Source organism: Lotus japonicus, chromosome 4, assembly GCF_012489685.1.
Source record: "Lotus japonicus ecotype B-129 chromosome 4, LjGifu_v1.2".
Taxonomy (NCBI): domain Eukaryota; kingdom Viridiplantae; phylum Streptophyta; class Magnoliopsida; order Fabales; family Fabaceae; genus Lotus; species Lotus japonicus.
In genome coordinates this window covers 29320774-29338848 of record NC_080044.1, presented here as the reverse complement: position 1 = coordinate 29338848, position 18075 = coordinate 29320774, and the positions used below count along the sequence as shown (strand labels likewise).

Below are 18075 nucleotides of genomic sequence, written 5' to 3'. Positions count from 1 at the left end.
GGTCACTGCGAGTGCGCGTGACGTTGACGTGCAGCTGAGGCTGTACATGTATATATGTTTGTACATCGGTTAGTTAGATGCTGGGTTATGTCTTTATTTTATGTCGCTTTAATTTAAAAAGGAATCGAAAAAAAATATACCGGTTTTTCGCGTAAAGTTTATTTTTGAGTTACTAAAGTGACACCTGGAAATCGGGGTGTTACACCTATTGGGATTTTGAGGACTTGAAGCTCATTTGTAATAAACTTTTATGAGTTTTTCCAAATAAAAATAACTAAAAATTTATGAGCTTAAAGAAACAAATATGAAAAAGGTTCATGAAAACAACTGAAATCAAAACGGATAACAACATTTGGGGATGAAAACGTATTAACTTTATATCATGTTTTGGCTCTTAGCCATTGTTTCCCTTTTTAACAACTCTTAGCCATCTTTAAATAAGTCGCTTTGCTCGTGCTTAAGAGAATTGACCAAAGTCACTCATCGGTTCTTAACGCGCTAAACCTTGCGGCCTTTATCCTACATGTAGTCAGTGAGACCGACCCAGGTTTGGAGGTGTGATCAACTAAGTCACACGTGGCGGTTCCTAGCTCGCTGAACCGTGTGGTTTCTATCCAACGTGTAGTTGGTGAGACCAGCCCAGGTTTGGAGGTGTGATCAATCAAGTCACACATAGCGACTGTTAGCTCGCTGAACCGTGTGGCCTCTACCCAACGCGTAGTTGGCGTGACCAACCCAGGTTTGGAGATGCAACGAATGTTGCACAGTGCCATTCTTAACAGCATTACATCGTGCTCTCTATCCAACATGTAGCCGGTGAGAACTACGCGCGTTTTGGAGATGTTAAATTGCAGAATCATATTTCTGTGTAACATGAGTGAAAATCACCTGTCTCCTATTCCTGTCTTTTTCCCTGTCCTTCCATTTAAATCACGCCAACTTAATTAAAAAAACACGTCACCTTTCTTATCAATTATAACTCTGTTAGTTTTTCTGTTCATCTAGTTCAAGTGCTTTCACTAAACCTTCAGCACATAATGCCAAAAAAAACCTTACAATTTATCTGCCACTTTTCATCATTTCTTCAGTATGTCCACTTACGGATCCGCCCACTTACACATGTAGTGACACAAAATTAAACATTGTTTATTGGTGTGCATGATGATCATTGATCAGGATTGAAATTCACTTTACCAAAAACAGTGGCTTCTGATTGAAAAGCACAGACTGAAACCCAATATCTTAGCCTCCATAACTAATTTATTTATCTTTTGTCATCAAAATCGTTGCTCTATTTTGGTCCTGCTTCCTGTCTTTGATTTGTCAAACGCTTCAATTTCAATTTCTGTTCAGATGCAATGAAATGGATTCTGATATATTGATTTGGGACTTGGGTTTTATCAATTATTTTGACTGGTCTCCTGTGCGTTTTCCAAATCGTAGTGTTTTATTATGTTTCATCGGAGGGGCTAACAGAGGGGCTATAGGAAAGATCACGAACACACAGAGATGAGTGGCGAGGACTTTCATCAGTGTCATTTGTTTGGGTTTGTTGAAGAAGAACTGTGAGTGACCTAATTGAGAGACGGTGTTAACTTGTATGATGTGGATTATTTTATTGATGTGTCAAAATTTTAGTGGAAGGGCAGGGAGTGAGACAGGAAATTGGAGACAGATGATCTGCACTCAACTTCTGAACTTAAACATAAATTGAATTACAAAACCATTGTCGGGACATAAAGGGAAAACAAAGTTGGACGCCTCGTTAAAATACTTCCCTGGCAGGAAGGAAAAAGAGGACTTCTTTAACAAGTATTATCAATGACTTCTCCTAAACAATATTTTTCAAGATGATTTTCTTCTACAAAAATCTTTTCTTACAAGATTGATAGTACAGACTTTCAGGCTTAGGAACTATAAAGTATTTGGTATGAGATTTGACTCTGAGGATATACTTTATGTTCTAATTCTAGAGAGAGTGAGGTGAAGATGTTTGACTCTTAGCAATGATTCTCTCTTTTTGAAGTAGACGATATCAAAAGATTTGACTATTAAGCTTGTGTAGATTTCTTGCTTTTTCTCTTGTTGACTTTGATCATTGGAATGAGTTCTATGGTGATCAAATTGTTGAAAGTAAAAATCTTCAAGTCTTGTTTTTATACGTTAGTATCTCCTGCCAGAAGGATGATAGCCGTTAGAGCTTGTACTTCAGAGAGATTCTAGTCGTTGGATCAAACAGTGCATTTGTCAGGTGCATTAAATGCATGACATTGTTTGATGAAGACCTTTTGCTGAACAGATGTAGTTTGTCAGCTGGTAGGTAGCATTGGTCTTTGCTTCTATCAGTTGGAGAGCAAGTATGACAACTTGATTGTGACAACGTTGTACTTCAGCTTTGGCCATTGTGCTTTGTCAGATCACGTGATCTTATCTTTAGACTTCCTCTCCAAGATTGTCTTAGATCCTTTCTAATTTGAAGATTGCGCTCATTCTTCAGACATTGCAACTTTCTCCCTTTCTATTGGTCACTTTGAGTTAGACAATAAGCTTTGACCAATCAAATGTTGCTTCTTCCCAGGAATTGAACTGTCTTTCCATATAGGCTGTTTAGCTTTGACAGAAAAAAGTAGGCATAGACGATCAGTCGCAGTGTTCCTAACATATGAAATTTTTAGAGTTCCACTAACGCCCTTAAAATTGTTATCATTCAAAATATGATAAACAATATGAATAAACGTTTGAACTTAACAAATTTTGTATATAGGAAATAGAATAAAGTAACACTCGACCAATATACCGAAATATATGTTATGGTTACAAACTTTTATATAAATCTTTTCATAGTTAATCACCAAAACATATACATATATACAAATAAAAGTAGTTTTGTAATATTATGCATATTGGATTCAAGTTAGGTTCAAGCGGAAATGTCAAACCTAAATCCAAACCTAGTTTTAAAGATGCGGTTAAATCCAAACTCAAACCTTATCAAAGTGGTGTTTTATCCGTCAAATCGAGTCGGGTTCGTGCGGGTAATTATCTAGAAAAAAAAAAAAAATCCCCAAATCCAAATCAGTTGAAAATTATATTGGCCCAATAGTTCTTTGGGCCAACTTGTCCCCGATGATCTATTAGCACACTCTTCCTTTTCATCTTTCACTTCAACTTTCTCCTTCTCAGTTGTGTTCTGAAACCAGCTACTGTTATTTCCTTTTCCAGTCAATCGTCGATTCCATGCATTTTCCTTCACTTTCTCAGCGACCAAACGGGAGCTGACTCCTCCGTCCTGGTCAATCTAGAGAACTCTTCTTTGTCATGAACTGCCTGTCGCAACTGTCATCGTATACTGCTACCATAGTCGGAAGGACCGCTCGATTCATCGCCGCGAACCGCTCTTCTTCTTCTTCTTCCATTCTCTCGTTCCCGAGGAAATCAGCGTTTTCCGGTGTTAGCTCTTGCCATTCAGAACTCTTCCTCAACCGGTTTCATTTTCGGTGCTATTCCGCCCGAAAAGGGCGCAAAACCGCTTCTTCTCGGTTGCCGAAGGTGGAGCCTGAAGCGGTGATGGAGCAGGAGAAGGACGCTTTCTATGTGGTGCGGAAAGGGGACATTGTTGGAGTCTATAACAGTCTCAGTGACTCTCAGGCTCAAGTTGGATCTTCTGTAATTCTCCTCGGAACCTCATTATCTATAATTTTCTTGGTGTTTTTCTTTTCTTTTCATTTTGTTTATCTTGCTCATAAAATGTTGGAATTTTAGCAAATTGAAGGTGAGAAAAATTGGGTGCCAATAGAAAAATTCAAGTTGCCATCATACTTTTTTGTTTATTAAACTTTGGAGCTTTTCACTGTTTTGAATTTTTGTTGGCCATAAAGATTGAAGGTGAGAAAAATGATTGATTGAAACTGTAGAGCAATCTGAGTAATCCATTATGCTTCTGATCTTTGAACTGTATTACTTCACTCTGTCGGGTGATTACTAGCTGTAAGTTTAGATGTTAAGAACTAGGAACATTTAGTGTTTTGTGTGTTGTTTCCATTTCCTTTTTTCAAAACTGAAAAGTAATCTTCGAAGGCTAAGGAGTAAGGATAAATTATTAGTGTTTTGTTGTAATAGCCTCAATAAATTCTTGCTTCTGTATCACCTGGTAGGTATGCGATCCTCCTGTTAGTGTATACAAGGGATATTCGTTGTCGAAGGGCACTGAGGAATATCTTCTCTCGCATGGACTAAAAAATGCTTTGTACACTATTGAAGCCTCTGAATTGAAAGAGGATTTGTTTGGCTTGCTTGTACCTTGCCCTTTCCAGGTAAATAACTGCTTTTATGCATTTAATTCTCCCTTCTTTTTGATGATTTTTCATCTGTCTAAAAATAGGATGTATAAAGTTACCGTTCAAGACGTTCAATTCTCTGAAACTTATATTCTTGGTTGATATCTGTTTCCTTAATTGTGAGTTGAAGGCATATACTAATGTTCTTAGTGCCAACTGCAAAGTAATTTGAATCGGTAAAAGAATGTACTCTCGGATAATGTAAATTATGTTTATATTAGCAGGGCTTTGGTGAGTGATGGTAGGATTCCTCTTTCACTTTGATATTCTTGTAAGACAATTTTATATGAAGAATCCTTTAAACACGTACCATTGCAGTTTCAATTACTAATTACTAGGTTCAGTTTCTACTGGATTACAATATTGTAGAACTTGTTTTGTGGTTATGTCAGAAAGAAATTTGAAGTAGATAATAGTATTTTGCATTAAAAAATTTCTTTTAAAGATAGTACCCTGTAATATAGCTGGCACACTTCTGTTCCGTCGACTATGCTTTCTCCCTCGATAAATTTAATGAACTTTGAAGTTTTTTAATTAAGCAATACTCCCTCCGTTCCAAAATATAGGTTGTTTTAGGTTGTGCACATTGTTTAAGAGCTCATTAATTGATAATTTTTTTGATTAAAATACCCCTATTTAAAGTTGTGTTATATTAAGGAGAGAGAAATGTTATTATTGGTTAAGTGGATAGTGAGAGTTGTGATAGGTGAAAATTGAAGGTGGTAATTAAGAGATATAATATTAAATGAGGGTATATGAGGAAGAAAGAGAGAAAAAATGCATTGGTTTTGCAAAATAACTTATATTTTGGAATATAGTACAAATTCTAAAACAACTTACATTTTGGAACGGAGGGAGTATGATTTATTATGCGTAATTCAGGATCCTTCTTCTACCAAAGGAGCCACATCAATTGAGGATGTATCTAAAAAGAGGTCTCTGGAAATGCTTGAACAAGATAATGTGGTAAGTATTTGCACAGTTGGAACTATAACATGGTTATCAGGAAGAAAGAGATCCAGAGATTATGTATATGTATTCAAATATATTATAATATCCTCAAAACAAGCATTATTGGGAGAAGTATGTAATATCCTCATTATTTTGTCTTTCTGAGATGTTTCTTTATGACACCCCTCTCATGTCTGCCTTCCATTCTTTGAACTGTATTTCAAACTTTCTTAGGCCCCGTTCGGGGTGGTTGTAGTTTTTGGTTTTTAGTTTTGAATTGTGAAATTCAAAACAAAACATGTTCGGGAAAATTGGTTTTGATTTTAATTTTTACCCCATTTCAAAACAGTTTCTACTTGTTTGGGAAACTGAAAAAAGAGGTTTCCAATTATTCTTTCTAGTTTTAAAATATATCATCTTAGCATTTAGTACCCCGTTAATGTGGATGTGCTATAGTGGGTTTACTTTTTTCAATTATTATTTTTAATTACTTCACGTGATCTGCTAGTTTGTTCGATCTATTTTCTCTATCGCTAGTCTGCAACTCTTTCAAAATTAAAAACCAAAAAAGATGAAACTAAAAATTGAAAACTGAAAACTGGTGATAGGAATGCAGGGTTAGTTAGGAATTGTTAGTTGTTAGGAAGTTAGTTAGACAGTTATAAGGCATGTTGCCTATAAATAAGAGAGGTTAGTGAACATTAGGGGTATCTTGTTATTCAGTTTAGGAATTGGGTTAGAGAGAGAAGTGGTTCTCTCTTAGGCTTGGAAGGGTGTTTGGTATCCCTTCCTCTTGTATCTCTCCCTAGTTTCCAATTGGGAATTAGGGTTTTCTATCAATAAAAATCAGGTTTCTATCATTGGTATCAGAGCACCGATCTGGTGCCTGAACCACCAATTCTTTGCTGCGCTATGGAAGAAGCAAGGAACATGGCAAGAATTTCAGAGCAATGGGTAAGGGAAATTCCAATTTTTGGGGGTGATGATGCGTATGACTGGGTACACAGTTTGGAGCGTTTCTTTCTGTTGAAGAAGGTGAGAGAAGAAGACAAGATGCAATCAACCATGGAGGCCTTAAAAGGAAGGGCTCTTACCTGGTTTCAATGGTGGACCGGTTGTAGTCCCAATTCGTCATGGGAAGGGTTCAAGATTGCAGTGGTGAGGAGGTTTCAGCCCTCAAAGATTCAGAATCCATTTGAGTTGCTTCTTTCTCTGAAGCAAGATGAAACGGTGGAAGATAATGTGAAAGATTTTGAGAAGTACGTGGGTGCTCTCAGAGAAATTGATCCAGAATTTGTGAAAGGCACTTTCTTGAAGGGATTGAAGGAAGAAATCCGGATAGAGGTACAATTGTATGAACTTCACTCTCTTTCTGAGGTTATTCAAAAAGCCATCTTTATTGAACAAGAAAGGAGAGAATCAGAGGCCGCGTCTGAGACAAGGAGAGCGGCAGCGAATGTGTTTCATAGGCCATCGGAGTTTGCAGTGCCGCACAAACCCAATCTTGATTCGGCGGAGACAGAGAAAACCGCAGCGGTGGTGATTCAGCGAGTCGATCGAGAAACAGAGGGTGAACCCGTGTTATTGAATCTCACGACGCCGGAGAAGCAGGAGGAAGTAGGAACGGGGAAGGTCGTCCTCATTCCGTCAATGGTAGAAATCCAAGAACAGAACCTTCGATGGGAAAAGGAGAAAGGATTCACCGTTTGGCCCCAAACCATCGATTTAGGGTTCGACGAAATTGTTCCAAAATTGGGGGAGAGGAGAAGCTAGAACCTGCGCCTCCAAAAAGGTACTGGATTCCGACGATTCACCACGCGGCCGGAGAAAGCGAACCGTCCGCCGGCGAAGCCACCAAACCCATCTTGTAGTGCGCTGGAAATGGCAAAGCGGGAGGAGGCAGAGATGTGTCCCTTTCGGAGTTGTAGGTGGGTGGCGCGGCCGCTCCCACCACCGGCGAAGCTGCCGAACTTGAGCGGTGGTGGCGGTCTGATTTTCAAGCTGTTGGATGTGATTAGTTGTGTGGCGATGAGCATTCACGTGCGCAGAGTAAGGGAAGATGAGGGCATAACTGGATTTGCACCTTGGGGTCAACTGTTTGACCGAATTGCCCATGAGGTAAGTGGAGATCTTTCAACACAAAAGTGGTTTTACCAGTTTTTACTTGCTGTTGATAGAGGAGACAAAAACGTGTTAGATTTGGAGAATGAAAGTCTTAAAGATAAATTTTCTGAGGTTGTGGAGTGGACACATGTCCCATGCAGCAACAGGTGTTCTGTTGTAGTGGAATTCCAGGGCTTAGCACCCTTGTTAGGGACAGCTAGTAGCAGGGAAAGAGTGGGTCAAGCCCAATTGTTAGAAGAGGCTGGGAAGGCTTCAAAAGTCCAAAACAGTATAGATTTAATGAGCCCAATTAAGTTGAATAATGGCCACATTACTGTCAGTTGAAGGTAGTGGGAAAGAAAATGGCTCGGGTAATATCAGTTTGGGGGGCCTAGCTGTTGAAGATTGCACTAGCTGGCTACTTAAAAGGTTAAGGGACCATTCTCAAGCAGCTAAGTTCAATTTTCTATTTTGGTATCAGCATGTTTTTGTTTGTGCCAGTTGGACACTGTCCCAACTTAGGACACTTGGAGGAGGGTTGATTTTTAGTGCTGATTCAAGTATTGGACTACTTGAGACTTGGTTGGCTAATTTTGGGATACCTGTCAATTCTTTCATGTCTAAGTTTGCTCTTGAAGAGGTTGCTATAGTGCTAATTCAACCCCTTTTTAATGTTGATTCAAGTATTGGTCTCTTTGAGCATTTGTGGGCTGGATATGGGGAGATGCTTACCAACTCATTTTTAGCTGAGTTTGCTTTTGAAGTTGTTGCTCCTTGGTTGTTTCTAGTTTGCATCTGCTGGAATTTCTGCCATATCACTCCTGGCAGAATCTGTTTTGGGTGCTCAGGGAAGGTGTTCAACCCTTCATACACGACTAAGGCTATTTGCTTCATGCTATGGGATCCAGGTGGAAGCTGTGATTGTCTCCATTGGCTCTGTGGTGATGCTGTTCATTTAGATTGCTTGTAATTTGTCCTTCACCTTGAGTACTAGGTGAATTTTCAGGGGGGGGGGGGAGTATTGATAGGAATGCAGGGTTAGTTAGGAATTGTTAGTTGTTAGGAAGTTAGTTAGACAGTTATAAGGCATGTTGCCTATAAATAAGAGAGGTTAGTGAACATTAGGGGTATCTTGTTATTCAGTTTAGGAATTGGGTTAGAGAGAGAAGTGGTTCTCTCTTAGGCTTGGAAGGGTGTTTGGTATCCCTTCCTCTTGTATCTCTCCCTAGTTTCCAATTGGGAATTAGGGTTTTCTATCAATAAAAATCAGGTTTCTAACAACTGGTTTTAGTTTTCAAAAATTTTAAAACTTCAAACTCACAAGCATCCCGATCAGGGCCTTAAATTTGACTACAAAGGTTGCTCAAGTAGCATGGAATCTTACAATGATTGTGCAACATTGCATACATATGCATAACTATATAATAATAAAGAGTCATTGTGATTGATGGTGTTGTGTTTAGTGAAAAAAATTGATGTATTAAAAGGATTTTATCAGTGCTTGATAATACCTTAAGTATTACTGCGTGGACCATCAGCAGCATGAGATGCTACACTCACTTGCATTTTCAGCAAGAAACATCCGCCTAAGAGTCTAATATTAGTTGAGACTCTAGAAAATGTTGTGGATTCATATAGGTTATTAAGGGGACCTCTTTGGTTTTAGAGTGTTTTATTTTATTTATTGTTTTCACTTCCCTGTTTCCAGAAAACAGTGAAAACAGAAAAAGATGTTATTTTCATTGTTTCCTTACGAAATCTTTAAAACCAAGAGTCATTTGAAAATAAGGTAGTACGTTTGTAATTATTAATTAATTAATGAAAACTGAAATGTTTTTTCTCAAATCAGTCCTCCCGAAATATCTTTCAAGCAGCTGTTTTCATGTCATTGCTTGTTCTGCGATGTATTGGTATTTGGTTATCCTTTCTTCATGTGATGATTCTTCCTAATCCGCATCCAATCTTGTTTGTTTCATTGCAAATGTTTGACTACGTTACAGACATTTCCTTATTTTCTTTACAGACATTTCCTTATTTTCTTAACAGAGAGTAACTGGTCCTACATCCATCTCTGATGATCCCTTGAGAAAGCAGGTTAAATTAGAAAATGATGCAGTAGCTGAAGCCTCTTCACTTGAAACTGTAAGCAGAAACCTTGTGTATGGAAAAATATTTCAACGACTATTGATGCATCTGCTCCTTATGCAGGTGTTGTCATTTAGCCGTGAGTATTTAGATAGTAAACCATTGGGTGATAGTCAGTGCAATTGCATATATTGCTATCCTTTCTAACTGAAATGTCAAGTTTTATGGGATGGTAAAGTATAGGGTGTATCAGGGTTATTTGGGTCCTGTTATTGCACCTTGAGGACGTTGGGAGAAGTATTGGCTACATTGCACATTAATCCCTCCAATTATGGGTTAATTACAATGCATTTTATCCTCACATACTGGGAATAAATCAGGGATAATAACCTTATTTTCGAATCACCATTTTAATTTTAAATTCAAGTTTGACACTGGAGGCTCTCTAGTTGTTATTGTTGATTTTATCCTATGGAGTTTTGAATGAAATCTTTTGGTTAATTCTTTACTGTTCATATAACTGTTCATAGTCATCTATCTTTGTGCAGCAGACATGTCTTCTTGAGTTTGATGGTGCGTCAAAAGGAAATCCTGGAAAAGCTGGTGCTGGGGCTATTTTGCGATCTACCGATGGGAGTTTGGTATACTTTTGATTTTTCACTATAAATGGGTCACTTTCATACAACTAGTATTATCTCTTTAACTATTATTAGTTTTTAGATTTGTAGGTTGCGTGAAGGCGCGGGTATAGCAACCAACAATGCTGCTGAATACCGTGCAATGATATTGGGAATGAGATATGCTCTTAAAAAGGGGTTTACTGGCATTCGTATCAAAGGTGACTCTAAACTTGTTTGCATGCAGGTTGGCCATCCTATATTCTTCTCTCTGTTAAGTATATTTCAACATGATTAAATGTTTAATAACAGTTCGCTGTCCACTAAAAAATGTTAATTTTTAGAGTTTATATTTTTGTTGTTTCTTCAACTTTTACATCTTATTGTTCTTTTCCTTCTCTTTTATTTAAATATTTATCGGAAAACTATATGTAAATGAAAACCAGTATTGTGATTAACTTAGTCTATTTTGAGAGAATTCCCAAAAGAGTATGTTTAAAGACTTTCATTCTTTGCCAATGGCCTTGTCGCACCCAGCTTCCTTTGGAATCTCATGATGGCAGGTTTGGATTCCATTGGAAGGATGTTAGGCATGAGGATAGACCTGTTGTCACTAAAGTCTATCAAAGAAGGGGAAAAAGAGAGGGTTAGTTAGACTTTGCCATGTGGCAGTTAGGTTTTTATAGCTGTTAGTGGGGAAAACATTTAGAAAAGGGAATATAAATAGTGAATTAGGGCTGTCAGTTACAGTTAGTTCTAGAACTAGAAAATTGTGGAGAGAATTGGGACTCTTGAAATTCCCAGTGTTGTGCCATTTCCTAATTCCAATTGGGATAAGGGTTCTTGAATAATACAATTCTATCTGATTCTTCTTGAGTCTATCATTTGGTATCAGATTTGGACGATCTTAGAGGCTGTGGGAATCATCACCGTGTTGCCGAGCAAGGATCGCGCGGCGTTTGGATGAGAATTCGCGCCGACACTTGTGACCTTCGCCGCCGAGTGTTGCGCGTGATGAAGATGAAGACGCAGCTTCCGAAATTGGGGACAAGTGGCGAAAATAGTAACTGCCAATTTTCAAAGGAGATGCCGATGTACATCGTTGGATACAGAAAATGGAAAGATTCTTTCGTTTGAGACAAGCGGTGGGCAGGGAACACATGGAGGCTGCCTTTGTGGCTCTTGAAGGAAGAGCGTTGAGCTGGTTTCAGAGGTGGGAATCCAGCAATCCAGGAGCAGGTTGGGATAACTTCAAGCTTGGAATCTTAAAACGGGTTCATCCAACTGCTTCAAAGACACCCTTTTCCTTAATGTTGAATTGTTGATCAACAAGCAAGAAGGCTTAGTTGATGTGTATGTGGAGGACTTTGAAAGGTATGTTAGCATGATTCAGGGTTTAGAAGAAGATTATTTGTTGGATGTGTTTGTGAATGGGTTAAAAGAAGATTTAGCATATGAAGTTTTGTTGTATGAACCTAGAATTTTAACTGCTATGATTAAAAAGACCTTATTGATTGATGGGAAGAACAGGGCAATAGCTAAGGTTGGAAATTCAGGGGGTAGTAAAATTGGTTCTTATAATAAATCTGCTGGTTCTGTTAAGACTGGGAATTTTGGTGTCCAATGGAAGGGGGGTACCACTGTCTCAGGCTCAACTAATTCTACTACAGCTTCTGCTTCTTCTGTAAATAAAACTTATGTTGGGGGTGATGGGAAAAATAGGGGAACTTTCAAGAGGTTGTCTGATGCAGAATTGAAAGAGAAATTGAGTAAAGGGGAGTGTTTTCGATGTGAGGAGAAGTTTGGTCTTGAGCATGTGTAAAAACAAACAGTATAAGGTGATGTTGTTAGAGGATGGAGAGGAGTGGGAGCGTGAGGAAGGCAGAACTGTTGGGGAGGATTTAGTAGACAATTTACAACTTTCCATGAATAGCATTGTTGGTATTACTACTAGGAAGTCTCTGAAGTTGTGGGGTGTTAGGATTAGGGTAGAAAGAGGGAAGAACAGAAGAGAGAATCAGAGAGAATAGAAGAAGTTTATTCATCTGCAATCATGAATATTACAATGGCTTTTCACAGCTTATATACACTGCTGTTATTCAACACACTTAACAAACTAACAAACTCTTAACCGACTCTAACAAACTCAACAAACTATTAACAACTTCTTAACTGTCTAACCACTGTTTAACCGTAACATGGGGGGAGATTGCTTCAAGGAGGTTGTAAGTTTTAGTTGATTGTGGGGCATCCCATAATTTCATAGCAAGGATGGTTGAGGAATTGGGACTAGCAGTTACTAATACACCATCTTATTGGGTGGAAGTGGGGGTGGACATAAGATTAAATGTCAAGGTGTGTAAGGGGATCCAATTGAGTATACAAGAGGTGCAAGTGTGCCAAGATTACTTTTTGTTTGATCTTGGAGGCGCTGATGTGGTGCTTGGTCTAGATTGGTTGGCTACTTTAGGGGACATTAAAGCAAATTTTGGAAACCTCACTTTGAAGGTAAGCATTGGAGGGCAGATGGTAGAATTTCAAGGTGATCCTTTTCTGTCCAAAGCTAAGGCTTCTCCCAAGGCTATGATTAAATTGTTAGAGGAAGGGGAGAAAGGGTTAGTATTGGAATACCATAATATGTTGGACCATGTGGAGCTTCAGGAAATTTCGGATCCTGTGGCAGAGCTGCTGCTATAATTTGAGGATGTTTTTTTTTATCCAAATACTCTTCCACCTACAAGGCGATAAGATCATGCTATTGTCGTACATGAGGGGGATGCTATTCCCAATATCAGACCTTATAGATATCAACATCACCAAAAAACAGAAATAGAAAGGCTGGTTCATGAGATGCTTCAGGCTGGAGTGATTAGGCCAAGTGTGAGCCTTTTTTCCAGTCCTATCATTTAGGTGAAGAAAAAAGATGGTTCTTAGAGGTTTTGTGTGGACTACAAGGCTTTAAATAAGATTACGGCCCCTAATAAATTTCCTATACCAGTTATTGAGGAGCTGTTGGATGAGATTTCAGGGGCAGCAATGTTTTCAAAGTTAGATCTTAAATCTGGTTTATCACTACTCACTAGATAAGAATGGTAGAAAGAGACATTGAAAAGACAGCTTTTAGGGCTCATGAGGGGCATTATGAGTTTCTTGTCATGCCTTTTGGCTTGACTAATGCCCATAAACGTTTCAGGGATTGATAATGAGGTGTTGAGACCATTTTTTGCGGAAATTTGTTTTTTTTATGACATTCTGATTTTTAGCAGGAGTTTATAGGACCACTTGTTGCATTTATGTAAGGTTCTGCAAGTTTTACAAGAGCATTCTCTCAAAGAAAATAGAAAGAATTGTATTTTTGGTCAGACTCACATTGAGTATTTGGGGCATATTGTTTTTGAATCTGGAGTTTCAGCAGATCCCTAGAAAATTGAAGCAATATTATTATGGCCTTCACCAAAAACGATAACTGCTTTGAGGTTTTGTTTTGGGTTTGACTGGATATTATGGACGGTTTGTCAAAGGATATGGGGTAATTGCTAAACCTTTGACTTTGCTATTGAAGAAGAACAATTTCCTCTAGTCTGGTGAAGCTGAAATTGCATTTCAGACTCTGAAAAGGGCTGTTTCAGAATTACCAATATTGACTGTACCAGATTTTCAGAAGCAGTTTGTGCTTGAGTCTGATGCTTCAGGCAAAGGATTGGGAGCAGTACTATCTCCGGACAACAGGCCTGTAGCTTTTTGGAGTAAGGCATTATCTGAGAGAGCTCAAAAGAAGTCAGTATGAGAGAAAATTAATGGCCATAGTTTTGGCAGTGCAGAAATGGAAGCATCATCTCATGGGACAGAAGTTTCTTATCAAAACTGATCAAAGAAGCTTGAAGTTTTTTCATGTGCAGAGGTTGCTTTACCCATGATACAAATCAACTGAGTACAGGAAAAGCACCTGATTTTGTCAAGATATTTTGAAGTTTCAAACCTTATTTCAAATGTACGAAAATCCAACAGTGCACTCTAGTATGCACATATACTTCAAAATAGTAGAGTAGCCATATCGTGTCGTACACTTGTTGGACATGTATTCATGACAAATACTTATTGGACAGTTCTAGTTGTATGTACAATTTTTTCTTCAATTTCTGTGATAGAAACCAGAAATTGTAGATGTATTATTGAAGAACCCTAATCCCTAATTTGGGAATCAGAGCAAGTTACATGGAAGAGATGCCAAACACTCTTCCAAAACCTAGAGAGAAACCCAATGTTCTCCCTAAACCCCAATGCCAACAGAATCAAAAGATGATTAATGTTCTCTAACCCCCTCTTATTTATAGGCACAAGCCTAACTAACCCTCTAACTAACTATCTTACTATGTTTAATAAGTCTCTCACTTAACTAACTAAACCATATGCGCCTATCATTCTGTCCCAATATAAATGGAAGCATCACAATTCATAATAAATAGTAAAATCATAGTATTTTATGCCTAAAATGACACAAGCTTAATTTAAGGTATTATTGATTCTCGCTTTTGATTTAAGATTGTGTTGTTATATTGATTTTAAGTGTTCGTGTTGTGTCCTGTAATTTCAAAATTGTCATATTTTGCTGTCCGGGTCATATCATAACCATGTCCATGTTGTATTTCTGCTTCCTCGGGGTTCTGCTGGGCAGGGCATTCCTCTGATAAACCGATAGCACTCTTCTATAGCATGGTGCTCCTCTGACTAGTTTATCAACTAAATATCATATAATAACCAAAGCATCTCATTTACGTTGAAACTTGTTTATAAATCTGATATAGCCAAATGCCCTAATAAGTTATTCCTATTCTAAGTTGGAATAAGATAATGTAAGATACAACAAAATCACTAAATAGCAAATAATTCCTAATCAAAAGCCCTGGTTACAAAATTAAAACCCTGAACAAATTTTAGAACTGAGCAATTCAATCCACATTAGTTTCTTTTGCATGTATTTGGTCTATGAAATCTTTTTTTATTGTTTGTTTCTCTTAATTATTCTTATGCTACTGTATGAAACAGATTGATGGTTCATGGAAGGTCAAGAATGCGAACTTGTCTTCATTGTATAAGGTGGCAAAAGAACTGAAGGATAAATTTTTATCATTCCAGATCAGTCATGTTCTAAGGGTAGGACCGTTCGCTGAACTATTTTTGTAATGTTTATGGTAATTTTTTGTGCTCTATATTAGCAATTTTTATTGAATGCCATGATCTTGTAAATTATCCAAAGGAGAAAGAAGTTTTTGCACTAAAACTGATATAAAATGCGAAAAGGTAGGGTATGAAACACAAATTAATTGGTGGAACCTGTTCAATCTGAGGGTGTTTATCTATTAATTATTTTACACTAATACTGAAGTCAATACATTCTTGATTGAAAATATATGGTTTTCCCTTTTAGGAACCATTTGTATTATGAATCCATTCTCTCCTTTGAGATTTCATTAGGTTAAGAGCTTATTTGTTTATGTCTTATATCCAGGCAAGAATAAGACTCATTATGCTTTTATATGCGCTTCTTTGTATTAACATTCTGTTTCCCTTGCTTGTCAAGAACTTCAACTCTGAGGCTGATGCTCAAGCAAACTTGGCCATCAATCTTGCTGGTGAGGCTTTCTGAATCTTTAATCTTTGTTCAGTATTAACGCACACCTATCTCGTTACTATGTATATCTCTTCATCTTTCCTAAGCTTTCTCCATTTATACAGATGGCCAAGTCCAGGAAGAGTGTGTAGATTAATTCATTCCTGAAAGTTGCTGGTTATGTTCTGGGTTTGTGGTAGAAGACCTGCAGTTTTCGGATTAGTATCTGTGTTTAATTTATTGGTGACTCCATTATTTAACAATCAGATACCCAGAATATATTTTTCAATTAGTCATCTATCTCTTCTCATGAGCATTTGGCTAATAGTTTTTTGTCCAATGTAGCATTACTTTTCCGGGCTGGGTATCGATCCTCAGCTGTCAGGATTGATAGTAATTTTTGGCATCAACCTTTTCAATTTCCGTCAAAATTTTGCGGAGTCGAAGATTCCTATTAGCCACCTCAAGTTGGATTTTGTGGTTTTCATTCATGAACATATGGAAGACCAGAAACTCTTACGGTCTGTTGTGAACATGATTCCTGTTCAATTCAAATAAGGTCATTATGCCTCATTGCTGAAAGTACTGATTCGTTTTTTGTAATGTTAATATTTTTGTTCCCTCAATTTTAAATAATCTGTCATAAATATGAGGGAATTGTTATTCATACCCCCTTACATCTATTCGTACCACTTGAAACTCATGAGACCCGAAAACACCCTTGTTGATATTTCGCTAGCAGTTTCAAAGTGCGTCACCGTCGTAGTTTTAAAGTTCGATGCCTATGCACTTTCTAAGTGCGCAGTAGACGCATTAAGAAAGTGCGTTCGGAACACACTGCCACTTTGACTGTAACTTATGCCCCGACCAAAAACTCCCAATTTTCAATTAACACATGTTAAACATATTGTCTCATCCAACCACTGGACATTCTGGTTTAATATGCTCTAGATTTATGCATTCAAAGCAGACAATAGGTTCCTTGTCGGAGGTTGACAAGGTCTTCTTGGATTCGTATTCCTTCTTATGATCACTTCTGGAAGCTTCTTTTCTTTTTCCTTTTGTCGTTGAAGCCACATCCTTTTGAACTTTCTGTTGAACAGGGCTTGCTCCCCATCTGAGTTGTCATCTGAATAATTTAGCTCATCGTTTGATGCTTTAGCTTTTAAACGCTACGATCTTCTGCTTCGTCGATCCTTCATCGTCCTTTCTGAGTTATATTTCATCAACCTTTAAGGATCCCATAAGGTCTTATATCTTCAAAGTCTTAAGGTATTTTGCTTCTTGAATTGTTGTGACTTTAGGTCTTCATTCCTTGGGAAGGCTTCTTAGAATCTAAATTATTTGATCGACGTTGTTATATGTCCGATCTAAGACTCTAAGACCATTCACGATGGTTTGGAACCTTCCTAACATATCGTCAATGTTCTCACCTTCCTTCATCCTGAAAGTCTCATACTCTGCGACCAGTAGGCTGAGTTTGACTTGTCTTACATTTTTTGTACCTTCAAATTGAATTGCTAGTAGGGATAGTTTTTTCTGTTGACGAATGGAGGTTTGTTCGTGTCTGAACCTGTGGGTACGCATTGATCTTCAGTCGTTATGGATCTTTTCTTTACATATGTTAAGATGTTAGTTTCTCAGAGCCGAAGCTCTTATACCAATTGATATCATAAAAAGCAACACAAGAAATGAGGGTTTTGAATTGTTGTGTCTAAATAAAACTTGAGTTTTCAAACAATTATAAGTTTATAATAAGTTTTAACAAATTGTTTGATGCAACGGATATAAAAGTGAAAGGATAGACGATACACGCACAACAATATATTCTGGTTCACCCGCAAACGATGGGACTACGTCCAGTCCTTTGCTTAACCAAGATTTCACTAAACAAGTATCAAGAACTTCTCCTACAACAAGTATTCGACAGGACTTAACAAATATTGGACAGGACTTCTCCCAACTTCAAGTATTGTTCAGGCAGAGGCGGACCTTTGTTAGGACAGGGAGCAACTCTAGCTACCCCAAATTTTTCAAAAAAAATTATAAATATGGCAAATACCACATCAGTGTTTTTCATTTCAGTAACAATATATAAAACAAAAAGTGCTAAAGTGTTTATGAACGTGCGTTGGCCCAGCGGTTAAAAGCTTTCCCATTCTCCTAACAGCAAGGGTTCAAGCCCAATTAGGGTCATTTTTTATAGGCTTAATTCCAGTTTGGGTCCCTGATGTTTCACAAATGTGCGGTTTGCATCCATTGTGTTTAAAATGTGCGGTCAAACTCACTCATGTTTCTAAAACGGTCCAGTGAAGCCCTTCCGTCTATCTCTGTCAGTTGACCAAACGGAAATGCTGACGTGTCACTAGTT

At 37.9% G+C, this 18075-nt stretch overlaps 1 protein-coding gene across 6 annotated transcripts; it reads left to right on the top strand.

Annotated features, from left to right (window-relative positions):
• Nucleotides 1-3154: 3154 nt before the first annotated feature.
• LOC130710852 (uncharacterized) lies at nucleotides 3155-16277 on the top strand. 6 transcript variants are annotated; one of them, XM_057560228.1, is made up of 9 exons: nucleotides 3155-3666; nucleotides 4155-4313; nucleotides 5220-5303; nucleotides 9438-9533; nucleotides 10028-10117; nucleotides 10197-10340; nucleotides 15140-15247; nucleotides 15675-15726; nucleotides 15830-16277. In XM_057560228.1, exons 1-9 carry the CDS (start codon nucleotides 3319-3321, stop codon nucleotides 15859-15861), a joined length of 1113 nt encoding a protein of 370 aa, XP_057416211.1. In that variant the 5' UTR covers nucleotides 3155-3318; the 3' UTR covers nucleotides 15862-16277. The 6 variants fall into 6 exon arrangements, with proteins under 6 accessions (XP_057416211.1, XP_057416213.1, XP_057416210.1 ...); XM_057560227.1 differs by having other exon boundaries at nucleotides 3157-3666; nucleotides 10025-10117; XM_057560230.1 differs by lacking the exon at nucleotides 5220-5303 and having other exon boundaries at nucleotides 3156-3666.
• The last annotated feature ends 1798 nt before the right edge of the window (nucleotides 16278-18075 follow it).

Excerpts from the sequence above, each read along its gene's own strand:
- LOC130710852 (XM_057560227.1), top strand. The coding sequence starts at position 3,319 with ATGAACTGCCTGTCGCAACTGTCATCGTATACTGCTACCATAGTCGGA. Across the intron at positions 5,304-9,437 it reads TGCTTGAACAAGATAATGTG|AGAGTAACTGGTCCTACATC; the intron begins GTAAGTATTTGC and ends TTTTCTTAACAG. Across the intron at positions 15,248-15,674 it reads AGATCAGTCATGTTCTAAGG|AACTTCAACTCTGAGGCTGA; the intron begins GTAGGACCGTTC and ends TTGCTTGTCAAG.